Here is a 24,614-nt window from a genome sequence, read left to right as displayed (position 1 = left end):
ACACAGCATTCCTGGAGGTTGGCTCAAAGTTCACTTTGTGCAGGTTGTGCAGCTTGCAACATTGCTCTACCGAAGCCAACATCATTGCAGGCCTGGCTGAATGATCATGTAATGGGACGTGAACGCATGGATGGATGACCAAGTAGCAGCCGTGCAGATGTCTTGAATAGGCAGTTGGGCCAGGAGGCTTGCACTCCGGCTGAATGGGTGGTTATGATCACCGGCGGTGGCACTTTTCCTGCATCAGGTTTTGCTATGAACAGGCGAGTGATCCATGATGAAATATTCTGAGCAGACACACGAAAGCCCTTCATTCTGTCTGCCACCATGATGAAGAGCTGCATTAACTTATGGAATGGCTTAGTCCTTTCATTTTAAAAGGTTAGCATTCTCCTGACCTCCAGAGAGTGTAGTCTATGCTCCTCATTTGAGTTATGAGGTTTCGGAAAGAAGACTGGTAAAAATATGTCCTGGTTAGTATGAAACGGTGAAACAATCTTGAGCAGAAAGGCTGGTTGTGGCTGCAGTTGAACCTTGTCCTAATAGAACACTGTGTAGGGTGGCTCTGAGATAAGTGTTCGAATTTCAGAGACCCTATGTGCTGACGTTATCGCCACCAGAAAGGAGAGCTTCCACAAGAGCAGCAGAAGGGAACAAGAAGCCAATCGCTCAAAGCAAGGACCCGTGAGCCTTGACAGCACAAAGTTCAGGTCCCAAGGTGGGACAGAGTCATGGACTTGCGGGTAGAGCCTGTCCAGACCTTTTAGAAACTGGACTGTCATATCATGAGCAAAGGCTGACCCGCCCTGAACTGGAGGGTGGAAGGCTGAAACAGTGCCTTGTGAACTTTGACTGATGAAAGAGACAGGCCCTGGAGCTTGAGGTGCAAAAAGTAATCCAGGATCGACTGGAGTGAGGCCTTTTTGAGCGGAAGATTTTGGTCCAAGGCCCAACATGCGAACTGCTTCCACTTGGCCAGGTAGGTTGTCCTGCTGGAGGGCTTTCTGCTACCCATGAGAAAGCCTGTTGAACGCGGGCAGAGCATGCCTGCTCCTCTGCAGTCAAACATGCAGCAACCAAGCCATCATTTGTGGAGCCACTAGATTCGGGTTCAGTAGCCGGCCATGGTTCTGGGAAGTCTGGCCAGAGTGGTAGTTGTAGCGGAGCCGCTACCAAGAGCTCTAGCAGTGTGCCAAACCAGTGCTGGAGAGGTCAAGCCAGAGCTATCAGGATTACCTTCACCTTATAGCCAATGATTTTAGTTTATTATGCATTTATTGTGTAATGTTATAATTAATCAATATGTTATATTACATATATTCATTGTATGTTAGAGTTAATTTGTATGATTATAAAAGCGCAAGATTGATTAGTATTAAAAGGAACTAAGTATTAGACATGAGGAAGACGAGCTGAAATGCAAGAACCTGTAGGTTGAGGCCTACAAGACTTTAGCTTAGCTATTTTAGGCCTTGGAGACAAGAAATGATGACTTAAGCCAATGACTGAGAAATAACCCAATGCTTTAAGATTATGGGAAAAGTACCACCAAGGAGTAATATTGCGCAAAATTACCCAAATTAATATTAGATCATAAAAAGGCACATCTGTCTCAGACATGTCTTAACCACGGGATACAGGTTGTGCGTCAGTGCTAAAGAGAACAAGGGAACTTACACAGCCTATAGAAAATTTGGGTCCCCTAAGTTTCCAGGGCACACAGACCAATAAGAGAAAAAAAGAGAGTTGACACTTTTATGGACATGCAGAATGCAGGTATAGACAGAATCACATTATAAAAAGGGAATGCTCATAAAGGGAAAATTGAGCTCCCTATGGGACACTCCAGCAGGAACCACTCTCTACTGATGATCAAGCCATGGAAGACCCATCAGACCCTAACACTATTGTTAAGGATGTGAGTATAACTATATTTGTAACTTGTGCATAGATCTGAATAGAATTTATATATGCTTGGGTGATCCTAATTTTGATAAAACTTGTAAAATAGACTAGACTTTGTACTTGTGAATGTACGTGTGGTCACTACCCTTGGTCTGTGTGTGTTCCTAGAGACTAACTCTTAAGCAAGTAGCAGAGGTAACTTTCACCCTTTTTAGCTTGGAACTTTAGCCGCCAGAGCCGAACCCATGATGATGTAATACTACATTACAAAATTCTCTTTAAATAAAATAAAAGGCTACATTCTTGTCCTGCTTGATCTTCATGAGGACTCTGTGGATTATTGGCACTGGTGGAAAGGCATACATCACAGCCCCTGACCACAGGAGCAAGATGACATCAGACAGGGAGCCTCTCTCAATCCTGCGAATTGAGCAGAAGCCATGCACTTCCTGTTTTGCCTGGATGCAAATAAATCCACCTGGTGAGTCCCACCTCTAGAAGATCACGCTTACCACCTCTGGATGGAGTGATCACTCGCAGCAAGACGAGAAAGTCCTGCTGAGGTGATCTGCTAACGTGTTCCTGGCCCCTGGCAGGTGCGAGGCTACGAGATGAATGGTATCCTGAACACAAAAGTCCCACAACTTTGCTTCTCTGCAAAGGGTCTGACAAACAGGCTCTGCCTTCCTTGTTGATATAAAACACTGCAGTGATATTGTCTGTTAGGATTTGGACCACCTTGCCCCTCAGGTGAGGCAGGAATGCCTGGCAGGCCAAGCGCACTGCTCTGAGGTCTCTGACATTTATGTGGAGAGAGCAATCATCTTGCGACCAGTGACACTGCATGCTGAAATTGCTGAGGTGAGCTCCCGAACCTAGTCCCAAAGCATCGGAGGCCAGAGTCACTGATGGGGGTGAGGCCACGAGGGGAACTCCCTCTAACACTGAGCTGGTGTCCAACCACCACTCCAGGGATGACCAGGTATGATTTGGTACCATGACTGACCAGTCCAGATTGTGTCTGTTGGGGATGTAGACTGACGACGCCAGCCATGCTTGCAGGAGTCTGAGATGAAGCCACATGTACCATACCACGTAAGTACAACTTGAGGCACATGCGGGTGGCAGTGAGTCCTCATGGGAGAGATCAGGTTGAACACAGTCTGGAAACGGGCCTCCAGGAGAAAGGCTCTGGCCTGTGTAGAGTTGAGTATTGCTCCTATGAACTCTATAGACTGCACAGTGATCAGAGTTGATTTCTTTTGGTTTATTAATAGACCCAGATCGTGACGGGTGGAGCACACCAGATCGAGACTCCTTTTCATCTGGGCCTGAGAACTTTCCGTGATGAGCCAGTTGTTGCGATACGGATAAACCTGTACACCTTGACTCCTCAGGTAAGTGGCCACTGGTGCCATGCACTTTGTGAATACTCTCGGGGCAGATGAGAGGCCGAGGAGTAGTGCTGTGAATTGGAAATGGCGCTAGCCCACCACAAATCAGAGAAACTGTCTGTCGGTGCCCTGTCAAGGGGGCCCCCAGGACGTGGGCAGAGGAGCCAGCTGGAACTGCTTTTTTGCAGCTTGCGGCATGTAAAGACCTAGTGAATGCAAGGTGGCCTAAGAGACCTTCAGGCGACGCAGCCTCACATCTCTCTGCTCCTCCTCTTGGGGCATCTTGCTTTGTAGCTAGTCCATGTAGCTTTGGGAGGGGTAAGGCCTGTCTCCCTCTCAGCTGACCTGTCTCTGTTGTCAGCAACCTCTGAGGTGGAGTAGCCCTCCTATTCACTGCCTCTTCCTGTGGTAGATTTCTGTTTTTAAGCTCCCCCCTTTTCCAGGCAGAACAAGTCTTACAGGTTGCCTCATTAATGCTGAACAGGCCCAGAACAGCTCGTTAGTCTCCTCTCCAACAGAGTGAGAGCATGTTCCTTCACACCCTGTCAGTATGCTAAAAAATGTCTTTCCAATTTACATATATTGATTTATAAATCTCTTTGCACCTGTACATTTTCTCTTATATTCTTTCCAGATGAGAAGAGTGTATTATTATATGTCTCCTTACCTGTTAAAGGCATGTGTGTATTATCATCAAAGTATTCCTTTGTCAGTTTCATAGGAGTCACTCAGTAACAAACCACTCGATATTCAGATAGTTGCAGTTTCTTGTCCCTAATAATCAATTCATATCAAACTGATGCATGCTTTGATAATGTCACTGTTCTGACTTTGGTATGGGTTATTTTGTCTATTAAAGTGTTGGTGATAAAGGTAACAGTTGCTGATAGTTTTTGCAGTGTGAGAATGGAATGTGTAATCTTTTCCTTGTATATTATATTCTCTCCAACTACTAGTCCAATGCCACAACTAAAAACAACATGTGGGAGATGATCCTGTGATCCTTCAAGGAAGCAATTGCGATCAATAAGACAGATGACCCTGGCATGTGACACACCATTCTGGACAGTGATCCATTATAAAAAGCTGGGGACCTGATTCAACACATAATCTTTAGCATATGAGTAGTTTCATTGAAGTTAATGGGACTAATTAAACAATGTTCGGCACACGCTTGCACCTTTTTGGTGGTCTGTGAGACACATACTGTATTGTGAAGTACAGGGAATGGCCCCACAGCCTGTTCCAAGAGCTTCATGGAGACTTGATCTACATGATGACTGGGAACTACATGCTCCTCTTTCTGAAGACTACAAAGGCATCTAGCTTTTCCACACACTTTAGGGATCTCTTCCCCATGCATTTGACCTGGCAGTGAGGGAAGAAGCTACACAGACACAATTTCCACCCCTTTATTTTTCAAGCCTTGTCATAGTCTTGAAAGGAAGAGAAAAGAGTGCTGCCCAGCAGTAATTGTACCTTAGGATTTAAAAAGTCCCCAGTCTCCTGTTTTTTCTAGTGTAATCCAAATGTAAATAAATAAGAGAATGAAGAAATTTAGAAGTAATTTAGAGCCAAGGTCGTTGTTATAAATGAAGACCTCTAGTCTGCATCTAAATAGTTCTGGATGACTACAACTCTGTACAGTTCCAGGGATGGGAGATCCTAGCCCTGATATGCAACCAAAGTTCTGCTCTACCTCCAATCAACAATGACAGAAGAAATATCTTTCAGTATATACTCGTGAGCATATAAGTTCAGAAGACTAGGAGGGGAAAAAAGAACTATAGGGTAGCTCATTTGATTTGGGGAAAGTGTATATAACAGGGCAGGTGAATCCAATAGGTTACCATATAAAAGGCAAACTCAAAAACCCTAACTTTGATGAACTGTAGAAGAAAGTAAGTCGAGAAAAGGACAAAATAAAATAACCAGTACAAACCTTTGATATGTACTAGATGCTTCTGAGCAAATCATACTCTCCTTTCTTCTGCCACATTCACACTGAAGATCAACCTGTTATGCCATAAAAGCAGTAAATCAATTTTTTCTCCTTATTTGTAACAAATACATTGGAAATCTAGTCTTCCAAAACATTATACTGACTTAATAAAATGCTAATATTGAAAACTTGTTTTTTTACTAAAAGTTCAATTGATTTCTATATACAGTTTCTATGGTAGACATGAGCTAAAGAAAGAAAACAAAGATTACTTACCTTCTGTAACTGGAGTTTTTCTTCAAGATGTGTGGTCCCTATGTGTACTTCACTGTGGGTACACATGCGCCCCAAGTGACCAAGACTGAAGATTCTTGCTAGTGGCATCTGTTGGCCCGTGCCTGCACTCTTGCTTGCCTCATGCTCTGACCCGAGGGCATAAGAGGCGGTACGGACCAACTATCTCTCCACTTCCTTCTCTACCACACATTGTCTATGCCTTGTAGCAGAGGGGAAGGAGGACAGGTAATGGAATATAGAGAGGGACCACATATTGCAAAGAACTCTGGTTACAGAAGGTAGGTAACCATTCTTTCTTTGAGTGCTGGTCCCTATGTGTATTTCCCTGTGGGTGACTGACAAATAGTACTCAAGAAGAAGGGGTGTGTGAGATGGTATTGAGGCTCGAAGGACCATGGTCCCAAAGGATGCAACAGCTGAGGTGGTGTGCACCAGGGTGCAGACTCCTGTGATGGTATGAACAGAACTTCATGTGGCTGCTTTACATAAGTCAACAAGAGGTACGACCTTAAATGAAGCTACTGAAGCAGCATTTGCTCTGGTGGAGTGGGCCCTCACTCTGTGCAGTGGAGGAGTTTTCAGTAACTGGTAACAGAGCAAGGTACACCCCGATATCCACTTCATCTTTATAACGAGATTGCTTGCCTTCTCATGTGTTCTGCAATGCCAACGAAGACATAAAAGGGTGACCTCCTGGGTGACCTCCTAAAGGATTTTGTTCTTTGAAGATACAATACCAATGCCTGAGACACATCCAGAGAATGGAGTCTCTGTTCCTCATTGGTGGTATGAGGCTTAGGGACAAACACAGGTAAGCGTATGGACTGATTCATGCAGAAATTGGAGACTACTCTGGGGACAAATTTAGGGTGGAGTCTTATGGAAACCTTATCTTTATGGAATATGGTATAAGGTGGATTGGCTATGAGGGCCCCCAATTTGCTTACCTTTCTAGCTGAAGTGATGGCCACCAGAAAGGTTTGAGTAAACCTTTCAAAAAGCAACCAGTAACTGGATGCATGAAGATGGATCAGTTGCTGATTGGAGGGTGGCAGGAACTGATCACTGCCAGATGAATGCATAGCAAGCTAATGGAAAGCCCAGAGGATTTCACAGTCAGTAGACAGTCCAAAATAGTAGGAATATTCATTTCCCCTTAGGACATAAGATGGTGTAGGGCCCAACCATAGAATCTTTTCCACTTAACGAAGAAACACTTGCTGGTGGACTCTTTCCAGCAGTTACTAAGAATGACTAACAGCTGCCCAACATTTCTACTCTAGGTTTGATGCCTGTCTAAATACTGCACTGTGAGTACTGTCCCTGGATTTCGGACAAGCTGTCCCTGGATTTGGATGTCTGAGCCTGCTCTTGTCCTGATTCAGGATATTTCGGAAAGGTTGAACGCTGACTGGCGGATGGGATGACAGCTGAAGAACGGGAAACCAAAATTGTCTTGGCTACCTGGTAGTGATGAGGATGATTGCCTCATCCTCTCAGATCTTCCTGAGAATTTGAAGTAAGAGTGGGATGGGGGGAAAGGCGTACATCAGACTGTCTAACCATGAGATTAGAAGGGCATCATTTCTGGAATTCTGTCCCTTCGCCCCCTTGAGCAGCACATTGTTTGTTGTCCTGCAACACAAACAGGTCTAGAAATGGGGATCCCCATTGTTGGAATATGCATCCTACCACTGAGTCATGAATCTCCCAATAGTGTTCTGTTGAAAAGTGGCAGCTAAGGTTTTCTATTAGAGTATTGTGTATTTCAGAAAAGTGTGCTGCTGACAGCATAATTTGGTGATGAATACACCAATTATTGGTGGACCATCTCTATACAAAGGGGTGCAGATCTTGCTCCCCCTGCCCTTTGCTTGTTCATATACAACAGTGTTTCCCAAACTTGGGATGCTGCTTGTTCAGGAAAAGCCCCTGGAGGGCCGGGCTGGTTTGTTTACCTGCCGTGTCCACAGGTTCGGCCGATCGTGGCTTCCACTGGCCACGGTTTGCCGCTGCAGGCCAATGAGGGCTGTGGGAAGCGGCCAGTGGGAGCCGCAATAGGCTGAACCAGAGGACACGGCAAATAAACAAATTGGCCCGGCCCACCAGGGGCTGTCCCTCAAGAAGCGACTTCCCAAGTTTGGGAAACACTGATATAGAATACAGTCATGTTGTCCATTACCTGAACATGTTGGGAGACGATAAACGGTAAGAACCATATGCAGGCCTCCTGAACTGCTTTCAGTTCCAGGAGATTGATATCAGAGGGGCAGCCATGTTAGTCTGTATCTACAAAAACGAGGAGTCTGGTGGCACCTTAATGACTAACAGATTTATATGCATCCTTGACTCATGAGGGGTCAATATTCCTTGTACTGTGTGTTTGTTCAGATGAGTGCCCCAGCCTTTGAGATAGGCATCTGCCATCAATATCTTCTGAGGAGTAGGGAGTGAGGGAACTCCCATGCACAGCTGTTCTTTGTCCTGCCACCAAGCTACAGAGTCATGTACACTGTGAGGGATCATAACAAAACTTGTCCAGGCAGTGCTTACTTGGCATGTAAACTGTCTGAAGCCAGGCTTGTAGGCAGCAGAGTTTTAATCGTGCAAAGGGGGTCAAAAGTGCAAGATGCCACGTGACCCAGGAGGATGAGGCATATCTGAATCAATGTCAGTGGAGTCTTTCTGAGCCGATTAATCAGAATGTTCATGAACCTGTCCATGGGGAGATAAACTCTGGCTCTGAGTAAGTCTAGATTTGCTCTGATGAAATCTATGGTCTGTGTTGGAGTTAAAGAGGACTGAGGGTGCCTTCTGACAAGACTTTCCCATAAGAAAGATGGGCTATTGAGTTCTGCTACTACTGAATATGGATATGGATGGAAGTGTGCTGCTGCTACTGAAAGCATTTTTAGGAATACTCTGGGTGTTGCTAATTCTAAGGGAAGCAACCTGTGTTGAGAGTGGTTCGTACCTACCACTGAAGAACCTCCTGTGGGACAGAAAGATGTCTATGTGGAAATAGGCACCCTTGATGTCAAGAGTTGTGAATCATTTGTTTCTGTTCAGACAGGATTATTGATGCCAGAGTGACCATTCTGAATCCTAATGTTCAGACAAAGAAACTGAAGTGATGGAGGTCTAACTTGGGTCTCCATCCTCCTGTTTTCTTGGGGATCATGGAACATTTGGAATAAAAATGGTTTCCCTCGTGCTGAGGTGGCACCTGCTCTATGGACCCTTGATGAAGTAGAGAGTGTACATTCTGTAAGAGTGCTCTCTCATGAGAGTGGTACCTGAAAAGGGAGAGGAAAGGGCATTTTGGAGGGGGAAGGGAAAGGAACCATTGTGTAATCAAAGCAGATGACATAGAAGACCCTTCTGTCTGCTGTGCTTGCCATATATGGAAAAATTGGGCCAGTCAGCCACCAAATAGAATTTCAGGGGTGGGAGAACATGGCCTCTGGATGAGTTGGCTGCTCTCGGAGGTCCTGTATTTCTTGACTGATAGTTGAGGGTGGAGTCTGGAAGAAGCAGCATTCTGCTTGGGTCTTTGCATATACTGCTTCTTTTGTGGCAGTTTGTACCCTTTCCAATGGTACAGGGGCTGAGCTGATGGTCTAGGTTTGTAGGATTATTTGCTATATTTCCTTCTGAGAGCTGGTCTATATAAACCCAGGGAACAGAGGGTTATCTTCAAGTCTTTTAATGGGGGTAATGACTCATCAGTCTTTTGTCTGAATAAGTTGTCTCCTTCAACTGTAAGTCCTCCACAGTGGCCTGGATTTTTCTGGGGAATCCTGAGGAGTGAAACCAGTATTATCCTCACACCACAATGTTGGTAGCCATTGACCTAGAAGCTGTATCAGTCATGTCTACTGCTGCCTGGAGGAATGATCTAGCCACCAGTCTACCTTATTCAATAAAGGGCCTGGAATTGCCCCCCCAAGGAAGGCAGAGCACTTGTCTCTAAACTCCTAAAACTTGGAATAGTTGGCAAAATGATACTTTTCCAGAAGTGCTTGGATACTGGCTATGTGGAATTGCAAGCTAGTTGATGTAAATTCCCTCCTTTCCAAAAGGTCCAGACATTTCACTTCCTTTTCTGAAGGGGCAGATCTGCTTTGCTGTTGTCTACTCCTTTGTGTGGCAGCTTGCACCACAAGCAGTTTGAGGCATGATGGAGTAAAGAAGAACTCTGCTCCATTAGATGGGACAAATATATTTTCTCTGCCCTTTTACATGTAGGTGCACATATAGTTGGAGTATGCCACACCACCTGGGCTGTCTCTAGGATAGACTCATTCACTGGGTTCATCATCTTACTCCATCCAACACTCTGGAGAATATCCAGTAGTTTGTGGGATAACTCTCTCCTCCTGAGGGAATCATCTCAGCCACCCTTAATAGGCTCCTGGAACCATCTGTGGTCCTCTGATGGAGAAGACAATGACACAGCGACCACTTTGTTAGGAAAGGAAGATGATACACCCAATGGGATGGGTAGTACCACAAGATCCAGTTCTTCTCCCCCCTTCTTCCATGGGTTCTAGAAGGAGCTCAGGCTGGTCTCTTGTGGAACGGGGGTGGGGGGAATGATGTGATTCTCTATGTGACTGCACTGGCTCTGGATAACGGGTACATGGGTTCCATGGTCCCCATTATGGACAGTGATAAGGATCCATTATGGGTTGTGGTAGTTCCGAAGGCATGACCAATAGTCCTGGTGAGGTATGCCACCTTATGGTCTAGTGGAGAAACCCAGGAGGTCTGGATCCTGTGTCTGGGGTAACCTACCTCAGTGGGGGTGATGATGGGCTTTGCTCAACGTTTGACACTTCCAATGAAAATGTGGGGTCCATTTCTAATGGCGGTGCCCTTGGTATCATTGATGGTGGATGGTAGCAGAGAAGGATCTCTGTCCTTGTAGCAATCCTGCACCAATGTTGTCAACATCTCCCTGTTGAGAACCAGTGCTGAAATGATGGGAGAATATATGGACTGGACTAGATAGTGATATGCTCGGTAGTGATATACTTCTTTCCAGATGGAGGATGATGGTAACTTGTCTCCTCATACTTGAGCTGGTGTAGGAAGTCTTTTGGAAGTCTTAGATTCCAAATGCAAACATGACAGTACCATCAGTGCATATAGCTCTTAGAATTCTTTGGTAGTGGAGGTCGAGACTCATGGCATTTTTCTTTGCTCAGTACCAATGGCAAAGTGGTAGTGGCCAGAGAAGTGTTAGTCTTCTGAGCCTCAGAATAAGTATGATGGGCCTTTGGGGATTTGGAACCAGAGCATGATGATTCAAATGACAGCTGGGGAGGGGACTCTGAGGAAGAGTATTCTCTCAAGCATAGAGATTGCTTCTCTTGAGTGGAGGAGTCCTTAACTGTATTCCTATTCACCCGGGTATCAAAAATAATGGTAACTGGGGACGTGCTTTGACCAATATATGGGAGGGCTATCTGGCCTGCATCAGACTAAGGTCTCATTGCCTGCTCCATAGAATGTACTCTGAGCCTGAAGTCCTGCACCTGGCAGGTCCAGCTAGGAAAGGAGCAGTAGATACTGTACCTGGTAGAGAAATATACTTCTCCCAGACAGCATACACACCTCTGATGATTTACTGACCAGGAAGGCTCATGGGCAGGAGATGCAGTTTTTGAATCCCAGTACTCCCAACATAGTTCAGTCTTCATGCTGGGAAGAGGGTGGAGAGATAGGGTTGGGGGAAAGCCTCTAAAGGGGAAAAAGGGCTCCTCATTCCCTAACTAATTATACTAAAATAATACACTATCTAATAAAAAATATTTTAAAACTATTTACAGATAAAGTTGAAGAAAGAACTTTTGAGGACACTAGAGTGTTCCGTCTCAGACCACGCAGCAGTAAGAAGGAAACAGAGAGGTGGTTGGCTGCAGGGTCTCTTACAACGTAGGTTCAGAGCACGAGGAGACAAGAGTGCAGCTACGGACCAATGGACACTAGTAGCAAGATCTTCCAATCTCAGGCTCATCAAACACATGTACTCACAGTAGAATACACATAAGGACCAGCACTCGAAGAACCACCATTTTTATTGGGAGATTTGGGTGGTTATTTTGTTCACATCTACTATAGTGAAATATATAGAGTTTGATTTTCCCTGCTTCTGAGCAAAGATCAGATGATGTGGGTGTGTGAAGGAGTCTGTTCTATGTGGTTGCCCCCAGCAGGCTGCTCTATGTTATGTCACTAGCTTAAGGTCACTACGATTTTATATCAAGCGAGGACAGATACAACTCTCCTCCGCCACATTTCCGTACCCATACCAAATCCCCACAAGCAATAGAGAGCTAGCTTATGCAGGAGCAAAAAGTGAATGGATCACATTTGAGGATCTGGGACAAATATTTTAACAGATAGAAATCTGGCAGGTACTTTTGCTCAAACTACTAGCCATTCTAATAGTGGCAATTTTGAAAAACAAAATAACCATAAAATACATAATGCTTTATCACATTAATATAATAATTCATATCAAAACTTGCATACTGATAGTATTGCATTATCTTGAAAGTTTCAATGTCAGTATTTGAATTTTTTTTAATCTTTCATTATTGACTGAAACCTGTTAGTGTACAATTTGTCTGTCTGTGAATTACGTTCTTTGTTCCAGAGCCATCACCTTTGTGTTGCAAGAAGTTGTAGGACAAGGTAAAGACGGATGGCATGGAGCCATACAGGGATGATTACAGTATAGTCTCAGATTAGTACATGGCTGTTTGCACTCTTCATCTATGAGACACACTCCTTTGTGACAAATCCTTTTACATTTGTGCATTCCACATTTTAACATTTGATTGCAGCGAAGACCACAAGAGATGTCAGTGAGATGACAGGGAATATTGTTCCGCAGCTGGAAAGGGAAAAAGACATCATAACTAACAGTGAATGTGTTATTGTAAAGTGTGTATTCTCAGATACTTTTAATCATGTCCATATTTTAATAGAGCATAGATTTTTAGAAGAAAATTATCTATGGTTTTGCACTAAGCTCTTTGCAATCTATTTTAAACACAAACCTGAGTGTGTGTGTGTGTGTGTGTGTATGTATGTGTATATATGTATCATATATATATATATGATATGTTATACCTGGAAATACTGGATCAAGTCTGTACACGTGGTCTAAAGAAAGCAAAAGTGCATCTCATCATTTTAAACTGCATGAAACAAACACTTACAAACACCTACAAACACCACCAGTTTGTAGTTTCTGTGGGTATCAATTTTGTGGCTACTTGGGGAGTAGCCTTAGAGAAGCAAATATCAAGTCACAAAGTAACATGTAGTTTAGAAATAACAGCCCACATAAGGCTATCACTCATTTGTAATTAAAAATGTCATTGTAATTTGTTCAATAGCAGCCACACTTACTTCATGCTTGCCCATACACCATTTTTGAGTGAGGTATGTACAGGGTGGGCACTTCTCTTCACTATGACACGTATGGTACACTGCAGACATAGGAATATAAAATCAGGAAACAATTCTTAAATACTTTAGTTCACTCAGACATTTTATATTACAGAGCCTTTTATATTCTAATTTCTTCTTTCAGAACCACACAATTTATGTTTGTGTGGTATTCTATTATGTTTAAATTCTTTAACATCAGGATGACTTTAGCTGCATAGACATTCCTTCCTTCCTGGAGTTCCTGTGCTGCACGGTAGGACATTCTGAGTATTAGCTTTAAGAGCCGTGGTTTTCAACCTATGGTCCTTGGACCATCAGGGGGTCTGCAGACTATGTCTAAGATTTCCAAAGGGTCTGCAAATGAAAAAAGGTTGAAAACCACTGTTCTAGAGCATGGCATAAGAAAGCATTTGTCAGTAATTTGATCAATTTGTTCTGTACTATGCTTTGTATCAATTTGCTGCAGATCTACTACTAATTATAGTAGTCCCAAATAATAAAATGAGATATTACAGTTGTAGTGAAGACACATTCTTCTCATTTTTTACAAGAAGGGGAGGTCACCATGTGCTTACTTTTCAGAATATGCTATTTAAACTCAAGGTTAAAATGAGATTTGTTTATTTGAATGGCTAAAAAATTCTTCAGACACTTTGAATGGTGTGTAAAACCCCAACAATTTTACTTGGAAAAAAAGTAACATATTAATGGAAAGGAAAGGTTTAAATCTGGTTCATCTTTCGAACACCAAACAATAAATCTGAGAACACAGAAAAATGTAGACACTGGACAATTTAAAAATGTTATATGGGTGTACCTATGACTTACCTGGATGATCACATTCATGTGGTCTGGTACATGAGTTTTTACATTCTGGTGGCTGAGTACCACAAGGAACAGGAGGATAAATTACCGACTCACCACAGTAACAAGTTAGCTCATCAAAACCTGACAAAGCAAAACAAACCAAACAACTAATAAATACAGTTGAAGTTTAGTCACGTAGGATTAAGTTTTGAGTTGCTTAAAAAAAAAAAAAAGCAAATGTTTTAACAAGTTGATATTAGAGATTCTATTTAGCATAAAGCATCCTAAAAGCCAGAACTCCTACATCATAAAAAAAAATATAACCTTGGTTAAAAAAAAAATCCAGTTTAAGAAAGTAAAAGGAACAATAAAAAAATAAGAAATTATGTAACAAATGGGAAAAAAAGAGAAAAATTGTAATTAATACAAATCAGTTAAAAATATAGGCAATTGATATTAGAAGTTAAAGGTATCAATATACTTATGGCCAATATGGTTAAAAATCAGTAAGAAAGGGTTTTACAAAAATCAGGAACAAAACATGTCAGGAATGATATAGATCCATTACTAGATGAAGATAAAACTGAATAAGGAGGTACACAATACAAACAAGTTCAATAAATATTTCTGTTCTATATTTGGAGTCAAGCTGGATAATGTATTCATAGAATCATAGAATATCAGGGTTGGAAGGGACCCCTGAAGGTCATCTAGTCCAACCCCCTGCTCGAAGCAGGAACAATTCCCAGTTAAATCATCCCAGCCAGGGCTTTGTCAAGCCTGACCTTAAAAACCTCTAAGGAAGGAGATTCTACCACCTCCCTAGGTAACGCATTCCAGTGTTTCACCACCCTCCTAGTGAAAAAGTTTTTCCTAATATCCAATCTAAATCTCCCCCACTGCAACTTGAGACCATTACTCCTCGTTCTGTCATCTGCTACCATTGAGAACAGTCTAGAGCCATCCTCTTTGGAACCCCCTTTCAGGTAGTTGAAAGCAGCTATCAAATCCCCCCTCATTCTTCTTTTCTGCAGGCTAAACAATTCCAGCTCCCTCAGCCTCTCCTCATAAGTCATGTGTTCTAGACCCCTAATAATTTTTGTTGCCCTTCGCTGGACTCTCTCCAATTTATCCACATCCTTCTTGTAGTGTGGGGCCCAAAACTGGACACAGTACTCCAGATGAGGCCTCACCAATGTCGAATACTATATATAGTATTCATACTATATAATGATGACGTCCTTTTTAATCCAACAGTAACTAAAGGGCATGTTACACAGCAGCTACTAAAGTTAAAGATTTTTAAAATTGCAGGTCCTTTAAATTAGCAGAACTTACACCCAAGAGTTTAAAAGCTTTAGTAGGGGTGCTCTCCAGACTGTTAATATTAACTTTTTAATACATCTTTGAAAACTGGTCACTGGAAAATAGGCCCTGAACAAAAATTTTAAGTATTGTACTCATGTTAAGACCTAAGGCAAAAGGGAGAGGCTAAGGGGAGTTTGAGTAGCAGCTGCAGAACCTGCGATTTGCTTTGACATAGTGAGTGTATGTTTGATCTGTTTGTCTCTCTATGGGCCATGTGACTGGGGATCTTGATCCTTTGTTCAGGCTATGTGATTGAAGTCTGAGCTGTTAATCCTTCCCTGTGTGACAAAGTTCCTCCTCTGCCTTGGTGGGTCCTGCGTTTATTGGCGGATTTTCTCGTCTCAGAGGTTCATGGCAGCCCTCAGTTTGACCACTTTCGTGGCTCAAATCTGCTGTTCACTCAGTTAGCCTCATCACTGGCCAGCATAGGGAATGGAAGAAGAACAATCCCCGCAGTCTCTGCTGATCCACCTAGTGGATTGGGGAACGGGCCAGAGACCTTCCCCTCTGGTGGAACCCACAGTCCAGTTCAACTCCTCCGGTATTAAGTAGGGAGTTGGAGGGATAGGGGGAACCTGGACCCGCCTTCTACTCCAGGTTCCAGCCCAGGGCCCTGTGGATTGCAGCTATCTATAGTGGCTCCTGTAACAGCTGCATGACAGGTACAACTCCCTGGGCTACTTCCCCATGGCCTCCTCCCAACACCTTCTTTATTCTCACCACAGGACCTTCCTCCTGATGTCTGATAATGCTTGTACTCCTCAGTTCTCCAGCAGTATGCCTTCTCACTCTCAGCTCCTAATGCCTCTTGCTCCCAGCTCCTCACATGTGCACCACAAACTGAAATGAGCTCCTTTTTAAACCCAGGTGCCCTGAGTAGCCTGCCTTAATTGATTCTAGCAGCTTCTTGATTGGCTGCAGGTGTTCTAATCAGGCTGTCTGACTTAATTGTTTCTGGAAAGTTCCTGATTGTTCTGGAACCTTCCCTGTTACCTTACTCAAGGAAAAGGGACCTACTTAACCTGGGGTAATATATTTGCCTTCTACCATTCTCCTGTAGCCATCTGGCCCGACCCTGTCACATATCCCCCCCTCTGCTCAACACCACAGGATTGGGCAACTTGGGACGTCAGGCAGTGTACCCGTGACAAGCCATCTGCATTACCACGGTGGCTTCCAGCCCGGTGTTGTATGGTGAATTGGAAAAGTTGTAGGGATAGGAACCATCTGGTCACCCTTGCGTTCTTCTCTTTATTTTGTTGCATCCACTGGAGGGGTGCATGGTTGGTCACAAGGGTAAACCGTCGTCCCAGAAGGTAATAACATAGTGTTTCCGTGGCCCATTTCACAGCTAGGCACTGTCTTTCAACAATGGCATACTTCTGATCTCTCGGAAGGAGTTTCCTGCTGAGGTAGAGGATTGGGTGTTCATCTCCGACCATCTGCAATAGGATGGCTCCCAATCCTACTTCAGATGCATCTGTCTGTAAAATGAATTCTTTGTTGAAGTCTGGGGCTATAAACATGGGGTTACTGCAGAGGGCTGTCCATATATCCATGAATGCTTTCTCTGAGGCATCTGTCCACTTCACCATGTCCGGACCCCGGGCTTTTATCAGGTCTGTCAGGGGACTCGCTCTGGTAGCAAAATGGGGAATAAATCGTCAGTTGTACCCCACCACACCCAGGAATGCCCGGACTTGCTTTTTCCAATTAGGCCAGGGCCAATTTTGGATAGCCTCTAGTTTGTTTAGCTGGGGATTAACCATGCCCCTTCCTACAATGTAGCCAAGGTATTTAGCCTCGGCTAGCCCTATAGCACACTTGGCTGGGTTGGCTGTGAGGCCAGCCCGTCTTAGCGTGTCCAGAATCGCTTCCACCTTTTCCAAGTGGGTTTCCAAGGAAGTTTTTGGAAAGCGTAGGGGACAATTTCCTGGTGCAAGTGCTAGAGGAGCCAACTGGGGGGGAGCTTTTCTTGACCTGCTGCTCACAAACCGGGAAGAATTAGTAGGGGAAGCAAAAGTGGATGGGAATCTGGGAGGCAGTGACCATGAGTTGGTTGAGTTCAGGATCCTGACACAGGGAAGAAAGGTAAGCAGCAGGATATGGACCCTGGACTTCAGGAAAGCAGACTTTGACTCCCTCAGAGAACAGATGGGTAGGATCCCCTGGGGGACTAACATGAAGGGGAAAGGAGTGCAGGAGAGCTGGCTGTATTTCAAGGAATCCCTGTTGAGGTTACAGGGACAAACCTTCCCGATGTGTCGAAAGAATAGTAAATATGGCAGGCGACCAGCTTGGCTTAACGGTGAAATCCTAGCGGATCTTAAACATAAAAAAGAAGCTTACAAGAAGTGGAAGGTTGGACATATGACCAGGGAAGAGTATAAAAATATTGCTCGGGCATGTAGGAATGAAATCAGGAGGGCCAAATCGCACCTGGAGCTGCAGTTAGCGAGAGATGTTAAGAGTAACAAGAAGGGTTTCTTCAGGTATGTTGGCAACAAGAAGAAAGCCAAGGAAAGTGTGGGCCCCTTAATGAATGAGGGAGGCAACCTAGTGACAGAGGATGTGGAAAAAGCTAATGTACTCAATGCTTTTTTTGCCTCTGTCTTCACTAACAAAGTCAGCTCCCAGACTGCTGCGCTGGGCATCACAACATGGGGAATAGATGGCCAGCCCTCTGTGGAGAAAGAGGTGGTTAGGGACTATTTAGAAAAGCTAGATGTGCACAAGTCCATGGGGCCGGACGAGTTGCATCCGAGAGTGCTAAAGGAATTGGCAGCTGTGATTGCAGAGCCGTTGGCCCTTATCTTTGAAAACTCGTGGCGAACGGGGGAAGTCCCGGATGACTGGAAAAAGGCTAATGTAGTGCCAATCTTTAAAAAAGGGAAGAAGGAGGATCCTGGGAACTACAGGCCAGTCAGCCTCACTTCAGTCCCCGGAAAAATCATGGAGCAGGTCCTCAAAGAATCAATCCTGAAGCACTTACATGAGAGGAAACAAGAACAGTCAGTATGGATTCACCAAGGGAATGTCATGCCTGACTAATCTAATCGCCTTCTATGATGAGATTACTGGTTCTGTGGATGAAGGGAAAGCAGTGGATGTATTGTTTCTTGAGTTTAGCAAAACTTTTGACACGGTCTCCCACAATATTCTTGTCAGCAAGTTAAAGAAGTATGGGCTGGATGAATGCACTGTAAGGTGGGTAGAAAGTTGGCTAGATTGTCGGGCTCAACGGGTATGATCAATGGCTCCATGTCTAGTTGGCAGCCGGTGTCAAGTGGAGTGCCCTAGGGGTCGGTCCTGGGGCCGGTTTTGTTCAATATCTTCGTAAATGATCTGGAGGATGGTATGGATTGCACTCTCAGCAAATTTGCAGATGATACTAAACTAGGAGGAGTGGTAGATATGCTGGAGGGCAGGAATAGGATACAGAGGGACCTAGACAAATTGGAGGATTGGGCCAAAAGAAATCTGATGAAATTCAATAAGGATAAGTGCAGGGTCCTGCACTTAGGACGGAAGAACCCAATGCACAGCTACAGACTAGGGACCGAATGGCTAGGCAGCAGTCCTGCGGAAAAGGACCTAGGGGTGACAGTGGAAGAGAAGTTGGATATGAGTCAACGGTGTGCCCTTGTTGCCAAGAAGGCCAATGGCATTTTGGGATGTATAAGTAGGGGCATAGCGAGCAGATCGAGGGACGTGATCGTCCCCCTCTATTCGACATTGGTGAGGCCTCATTTGGAGTACTGTGTCCAGTTTTGGGCCCCACACTATAAGAAGGATGTGGATACATTGGGAAGAGTCCAGCGAAGGGCAACAAAAATGATTAGGGGTCTGGAACACATGACTTATGAGGAGAGGCTGAGGGAACTGGGATTGTTTAGTCTTCAGAAGAGAAGAATGAGGGGGGATTTGATAGCTGCTTTCAACTACCTGAGAGGTGGTTCCAGAGAGGATGGTTCTAGACTATTCTCAGTGGTAGAAGAGGACAGGACAAGGAGTAATGGTCTCAAGTTGCAGTGGGGGAGGTTTAGGTTGGATATTAGGAAAAACTTTTTCACTAGGAGGGTGGTGAAACACTGGAATGCGTTACCTAGGGAGGTAGTAGAATCTCCTTCCTTAGAAGTTTTTAAGGTCAGGCTTGACAAAGCCCTGGCTGGGATGATTTAATTGGGGATTGGTCCTGCTTTGAGCAGGGGGGTGGACCAGATGACCTCCTTAGGTCTCTTCCAACCCTGATATTCTATGATTCTATGATCTAAGTATGTAGAGTTCAGCTACACTATTCTCGTAGCTGAAGTTGCGTATCTTAGATTGATACCCCACTCAGTGTAGACTAGGCCTGAGTGTGTAGAAGCTTTTTCTCCAGGTACAATTCTACACAAGCTGACCAGTGATGGAACAGTTATTATGACACATCCCTTACAAGCCACATTTTGTTTCCTGCCTGTTGATAGAAGAGGCTTTCTGTGCATAAAGTTCAAGTTGATGGCTGCGTTAGAGAAAAAGATCTGTTGTCTTGGTGTGTAGCTGATAACCCACTGTACTAAGAGAGACAGAAGAATTGCTGGACAACTGAGGGCAGCACCACCACAGATCCACTAGAGAATGAATTGGTTTTAAGGGAACATGAGAGTGTGGAAAATAGAAAGGATAATCAGAAGACATTCATCCAGTTTATGTCAAGCAAAGAAAGAGAAACAAGAAAGATTCTGTACAGACAGAAGCTAAGACATTCTCTCCTGCTTCTGACTCTGTAGAAAGTCTCTTGCTGCTTGCTTTTCCCCTTCCTTAGAAAAGTGATATCAAATTACTTTGACAAGATCTTAAACAAGACTACAATTCTGGTTGATACAAGTTCATCAAGTACATTCAATATGTGGATTTTGGCTGTGACCAGAAGGGAATTAAGGTGATACAGGAGAGAGACTGAGGGAGATCCAGAGAAATGCACAAAGGGAAGTTACTTACCTTTATAACTGGAGTTTTTTGAGATGCATGGTCCCTATCTATATACCACTGTAGGTATACAAGTGCCTGAGAACAGAGAATTCTTGCAAGCAGTGTCTGTTGGTCTATGCCCAAGCCCCTGCTATCCTTGTGCTCTGTACTGAGGGTATAAAGAATGAGGCAGGGCAGACCAACTGGCTCTTCTGTTCCTTTGTCTATGGCAAAGCCAGTCATGATCGGGGGGAAGGATAGCTCAGTGGTTTGAGAATTGGCTTGCTAAACCCAGGGTTGTGAGTTCAATACTTGAGGGGATCTGGGGCAGAAACTGGGGATTGGTACTGCTTTGAGCAGGGGGTTGGACTAGATGACCTCCTGAGGTCCCTTCCAACCCTGATACTCTATCATCTGAAGGAGAGTGGGTAGTGGCATATAGATAGGGACCACATACCTTGAAGAACTCCAGTTACTTCCCTTTCTTCTTCGAGTGCATATTCTACTGTGGGTGACTGACAAAATAGTACCTAGAGAGGAGGAGGGTGCAAGTATGTTTGTAGAACCACTTCCACAAAGCATGCGTCAGCGGAGCAGTCTTGGACCAAGGCATAATGTCCCATGAATGTGTAGATGGAACTCCATGTAACTGCACCGCAAATATCAAGCAGGGATTCCTCTTGAAGTGATGCCTCTTATGCATATGAGCCCATACCCCATACGGGGAGGGAGTTGTGTCAACTATAGAGTACAATACAGCCAGAGACCGACTTAGAGATTCTCTGGAAGGATACAGCTTGACCTTGAACTCGTTCTGCTATGGCAACCAACAGTCTAGGAGTATGTCTACATTGTAATTAAACACCCACAGTCGGCCTGGTCAGCAGACTTGGGCTGAGGCTATGGGACTGTCTAATTGTGGTGTAGATGTTTGGGCTCGGCCTTGAACCCTGGGACACTCCCGCTTCACAGGGTCACAGAACCAGGGTTCCAGCCCAAGCACAAACATCTACACCACAAATTAAACAACCCTGTAGCTGAGTCAGTTGACAAGGGCCAACAACAGGTGTTTAATTTCAGTGTAGACATACCCTAGGAGGCTTTCTGATCTGTTTTGTTTTCAGCAGGTAAAAATCACACATCAATGAAATGAAGAATCCTCTCCTTATCAGAAGCATGGGGCTTCACCCTTCAGGGGAAAAAAACCAACCCCCCCCCCCCCCCCAAAAAACAGGTAGGTGAACTAGCCAATGTAAGTAAATTAACCTAGGAGGGAATTTTGGGTGTAGTCACAGCAAAAATTTGTCCTCATGGAATATTGCATATGAAGGATCAGTTGTGAGTGCCCCTTGTTCGCTTACCCTTCCGGCCAAGGTGATAGCAATGAGGAATGCTACCTTCATCAAGAGGTGAAACATGGAACACATAGCTAGTTGTTCAAAGGGTGACTTAGTGAGTGCCAAAAGTACTAAGTTAAGGTCATGTTGAAGATTTTGTTTGTTTACTGGTGGAAAGGTTCTCATCAGGCCTTTCAAGAATTTGGTTACTGGCTGGGTAAAGATCTGATGGCAGGTGACACATGCTGATTGCCACCAGGTGGACTTGCAGTGAATTAAGGGAAAGAACTGATGCCTTCATAGTAAGTCTAAAACAGCGGGACTATCTGCTGTCTCTGAAGATATGTGCTTTTGCTGGGCCCAGATAGAGAAATGTTTCCACTTAGCTAGGTAGCATTTTCTGGTGGAGTCATTTCTGCTATTATTAAGAATGGTTGCATGGCCTCACAGCAGGTATTTTCCAGGCTTGACACCCATCCAAATGCCAAGCCATGAGATGAAGTGCTTTCAGATGGTAGATGCTATCATTCTCATGAGTCAAGAGATTTGGAAAGGATTGCATGCTGATTGTTGGATGGGGTGACATTTGTAGGAGGCTTAGAAACCAGAACTGTCTGGGCCATTTGGGAGCAATGAGGATGACTTGTGCTTTGTCTTGCTAAATCTTCTATAGAACCTGAGGTGGTATCATGATGGGAGGGTAGGCATAGCTCAAGTAATCTGACCAGATCAGAAGGAGAATATTGCCTCTGGAGTGCTTTTCTTGAGCTCCCCTGGAGAAGTACATGTTGCATTTCCTGTTCACCTGCCTGAAATGGGGGTTCCCCACTGAGTGAAAATGCTGTTCACTACTGGCTAAGGCTGTCTTCCAATTAATTCTGGATTTCTGGAGAGTACACTGTCAATAGGGTAATATGATTTTTGATCCAACAGTTCCATAAGGTGACAGCTTCTACACACAGGGGGATGGATCTCACTCAACCCTGTTTATGGTGAAACTGGATGAACGGTAGAAAGGCGTCACAAACTTTCTGGACTGCCCGGAAGTCCACAAGACTGATGTGCATTCTGGGCTCCCGAGACATCCAAGTCCCTGCACCATCTGACTGTTCACGTGAGGTCCCCAGCCTATCATGGAGGCATCTGTAATGATCATCTTTTCAGGTGTGGGCCTAGGAAAGGAATACCTACACACACTTACTCAGGATTTTTCCACCAATTAATGAGGTCCTCATCCAGGTAGAAAGTGTCACTATGGTGTTCATGCTGTGACTGGTTGGTGTATATACTGTTTGGAACTAAGTCTGTGGGCAATGGAAGTGGAGACTGGTAAATAGTGTGACATAAGTCCATGATGCATTCCGGGAGAGAAAGGAAAGTCTGAAATTATGTTCAAGAGGCACACATTACCTGGTCTATCACATTACTCATGGTGTGAAATCTATCCATCGGGAGATAAACGCTCACCCTGACTGAGTTGAATCATAGAATCATAGAATATCAGGGTTGGAAGGGACCCCTGAAGGTCATCTAGTCCAAACCCCTGCTCGAAGCAGGAACAATTCCCAGTTAAATCATCCCAGCCAGGGTTTTGTCAAGCCTGACCTTAAAAACCTCTAAGGAAGGAGATTCTACCACCTCCCTAGGTAACGCATTCCAGTGTTTCACCACCCTCTTAGTGAAAAAGTTTTTCCTAATATCCAATCTAAACCTCCCCCACTGCAACTTGAGACCATTACTCCTCATTCTGTCATCTGCTACCATTGAGAACAGTCTAGAGCCATCCTCTTTGGAACCCCCTTTCAGGTAGTTGAAAGCAGCTATCAAATCCCCCCTCATTCTTCTCTTCTGCAGGCTAAACAATCCCAGCTCCCTCAGCCTCTCCACGTAAGTCATGTGTTCCAGTCCCCTAATCATTTTTGTTGCCCTTCGCTGGACTCTCTCCAATTTATCCACATCCTTCTTGTAGTGTGGGGCCCAAAACTGGACACAGTACTCCAGATGAGGCCTCACCAATGTTGAATAGAGGGGAACGATCACGTCCCTCGATCTCCTCGCTATACCCCTACTTATACATCCCAAAATGCCATTGGCCTTCTTGGCAACAAGGGCACACTGCTGACTCATATCCAGCTTCTCGTCCACTGTCACCCCTAGGTCCTTTTCCGCAGGACTGCTGCCTAGCCATTCGGTCCCTAGTCTGTAGCGGTGCATTGGATTCTTCCATCGTAAGTGCAGGACCCTGCACTTATCCTTATTGAACCTCATCAGATTTCTTTTGGCCCAATCCTCCAATTTGTCTAGGTCCTTCTGTATCCTATCCCTCCCCTCCAGCGTATCTACCACTCCTCCCAGTTTAGTATCATCCGCAAATTTGCTGAGAGTGCAATCCACACCATCCTCCAGATCATTTATGAAGATATTGAACAAAACCGGCCCCAGGACCGACCCTTGGGGCACTCCACTTGATACCGGCTGCCAACTAGACATGGAGCCATTGATCACTACCCGTTGAGCCCGACAATCTAGCCAGCTTTCTACCCACCTTATAGTGCATTCATCCAGCCCATACTTCCTTAACTTGCTGACAAGAATACTGTGGGAGACCGTGTCAAAAGCTTTGCTAAAGTCAAGAAACAATACATCCACTGCTTTCCCTTCATCCACAGAACCAGTAATCTCATCATAAAAGGCGATTAGATTAGTCAGGCATGACCTTCCCTTGGTGAATCCATGCTGGCTGTTCCTGATCACTTTCCTCTCATGCAAGTGCATCAGGATTGATTCTTTGAGGACCTGCTCCATGATTTTTCCAGGGACTGAGGTGAGGCTGACAGGCCTGTAGTTCCCAGGATCCTCCTTCTTCCCTTTTTTAAAGATTGGCACTACATTAGCCTTTTTCCAGTCATCCGGGACTTCCCCGGTTCGCCACGAGTTTTCAAAGATAATGGCCAATGGCCAATGAAGATTGCTCCTATAAATTCTGAAGTCTTAGTTGGAATCAGGGTAGATTTTTCCATGTTCACACAGACTCCTAGGGATGAGAGAAGGTGAAGCAGAGATGATGGTCATGTAAGGGCTTTTTCATGTGTCCTTTCAACAAGATGTCAATAGTCTAAATACAGGAAAACAGAAGCTGCTGCA

At 44.5% G+C, this 24,614-nt stretch overlaps 1 protein-coding gene across 2 annotated transcripts in view; it reads right to left on the bottom strand.

Moving 5' to 3' along the window:
• NFX1 (nuclear transcription factor, X-box binding 1) overlaps positions 1-24,614 on the bottom strand; it is a 229,281-nt gene that overhangs the window by 67,636 nt on the left and 137,031 nt on the right. For both annotated transcript variants that reach the window (XM_084619772.1, XM_084619773.1), the window contains 4 exons: positions 13,834-13,953; positions 12,964-13,043; positions 12,212-12,442; positions 5,242-5,315 (listed from right to left, as the gene is read on the bottom strand). In XM_084619772.1, the coding sequence (XP_084475898.1) occupies positions 5,242-5,315; positions 12,212-12,442; positions 12,964-13,043; positions 13,834-13,953 (505 nt within the window). The remainder of the gene's footprint in view (positions 1-5,241; positions 5,316-12,211; positions 12,443-12,963; positions 13,044-13,833; positions 13,954-24,614) is intronic.

This window comes from Lepidochelys olivacea (genome assembly GCF_965140295.1).
Source record: "Lepidochelys olivacea isolate rLepOli2 genome assembly, chromosome: 2".
Lineage (NCBI taxonomy): Eukaryota > Metazoa > Chordata > Testudines > Cheloniidae > Lepidochelys > Lepidochelys olivacea.
This window is presented reverse-complemented; position numbering and strand designations above follow the sequence as displayed.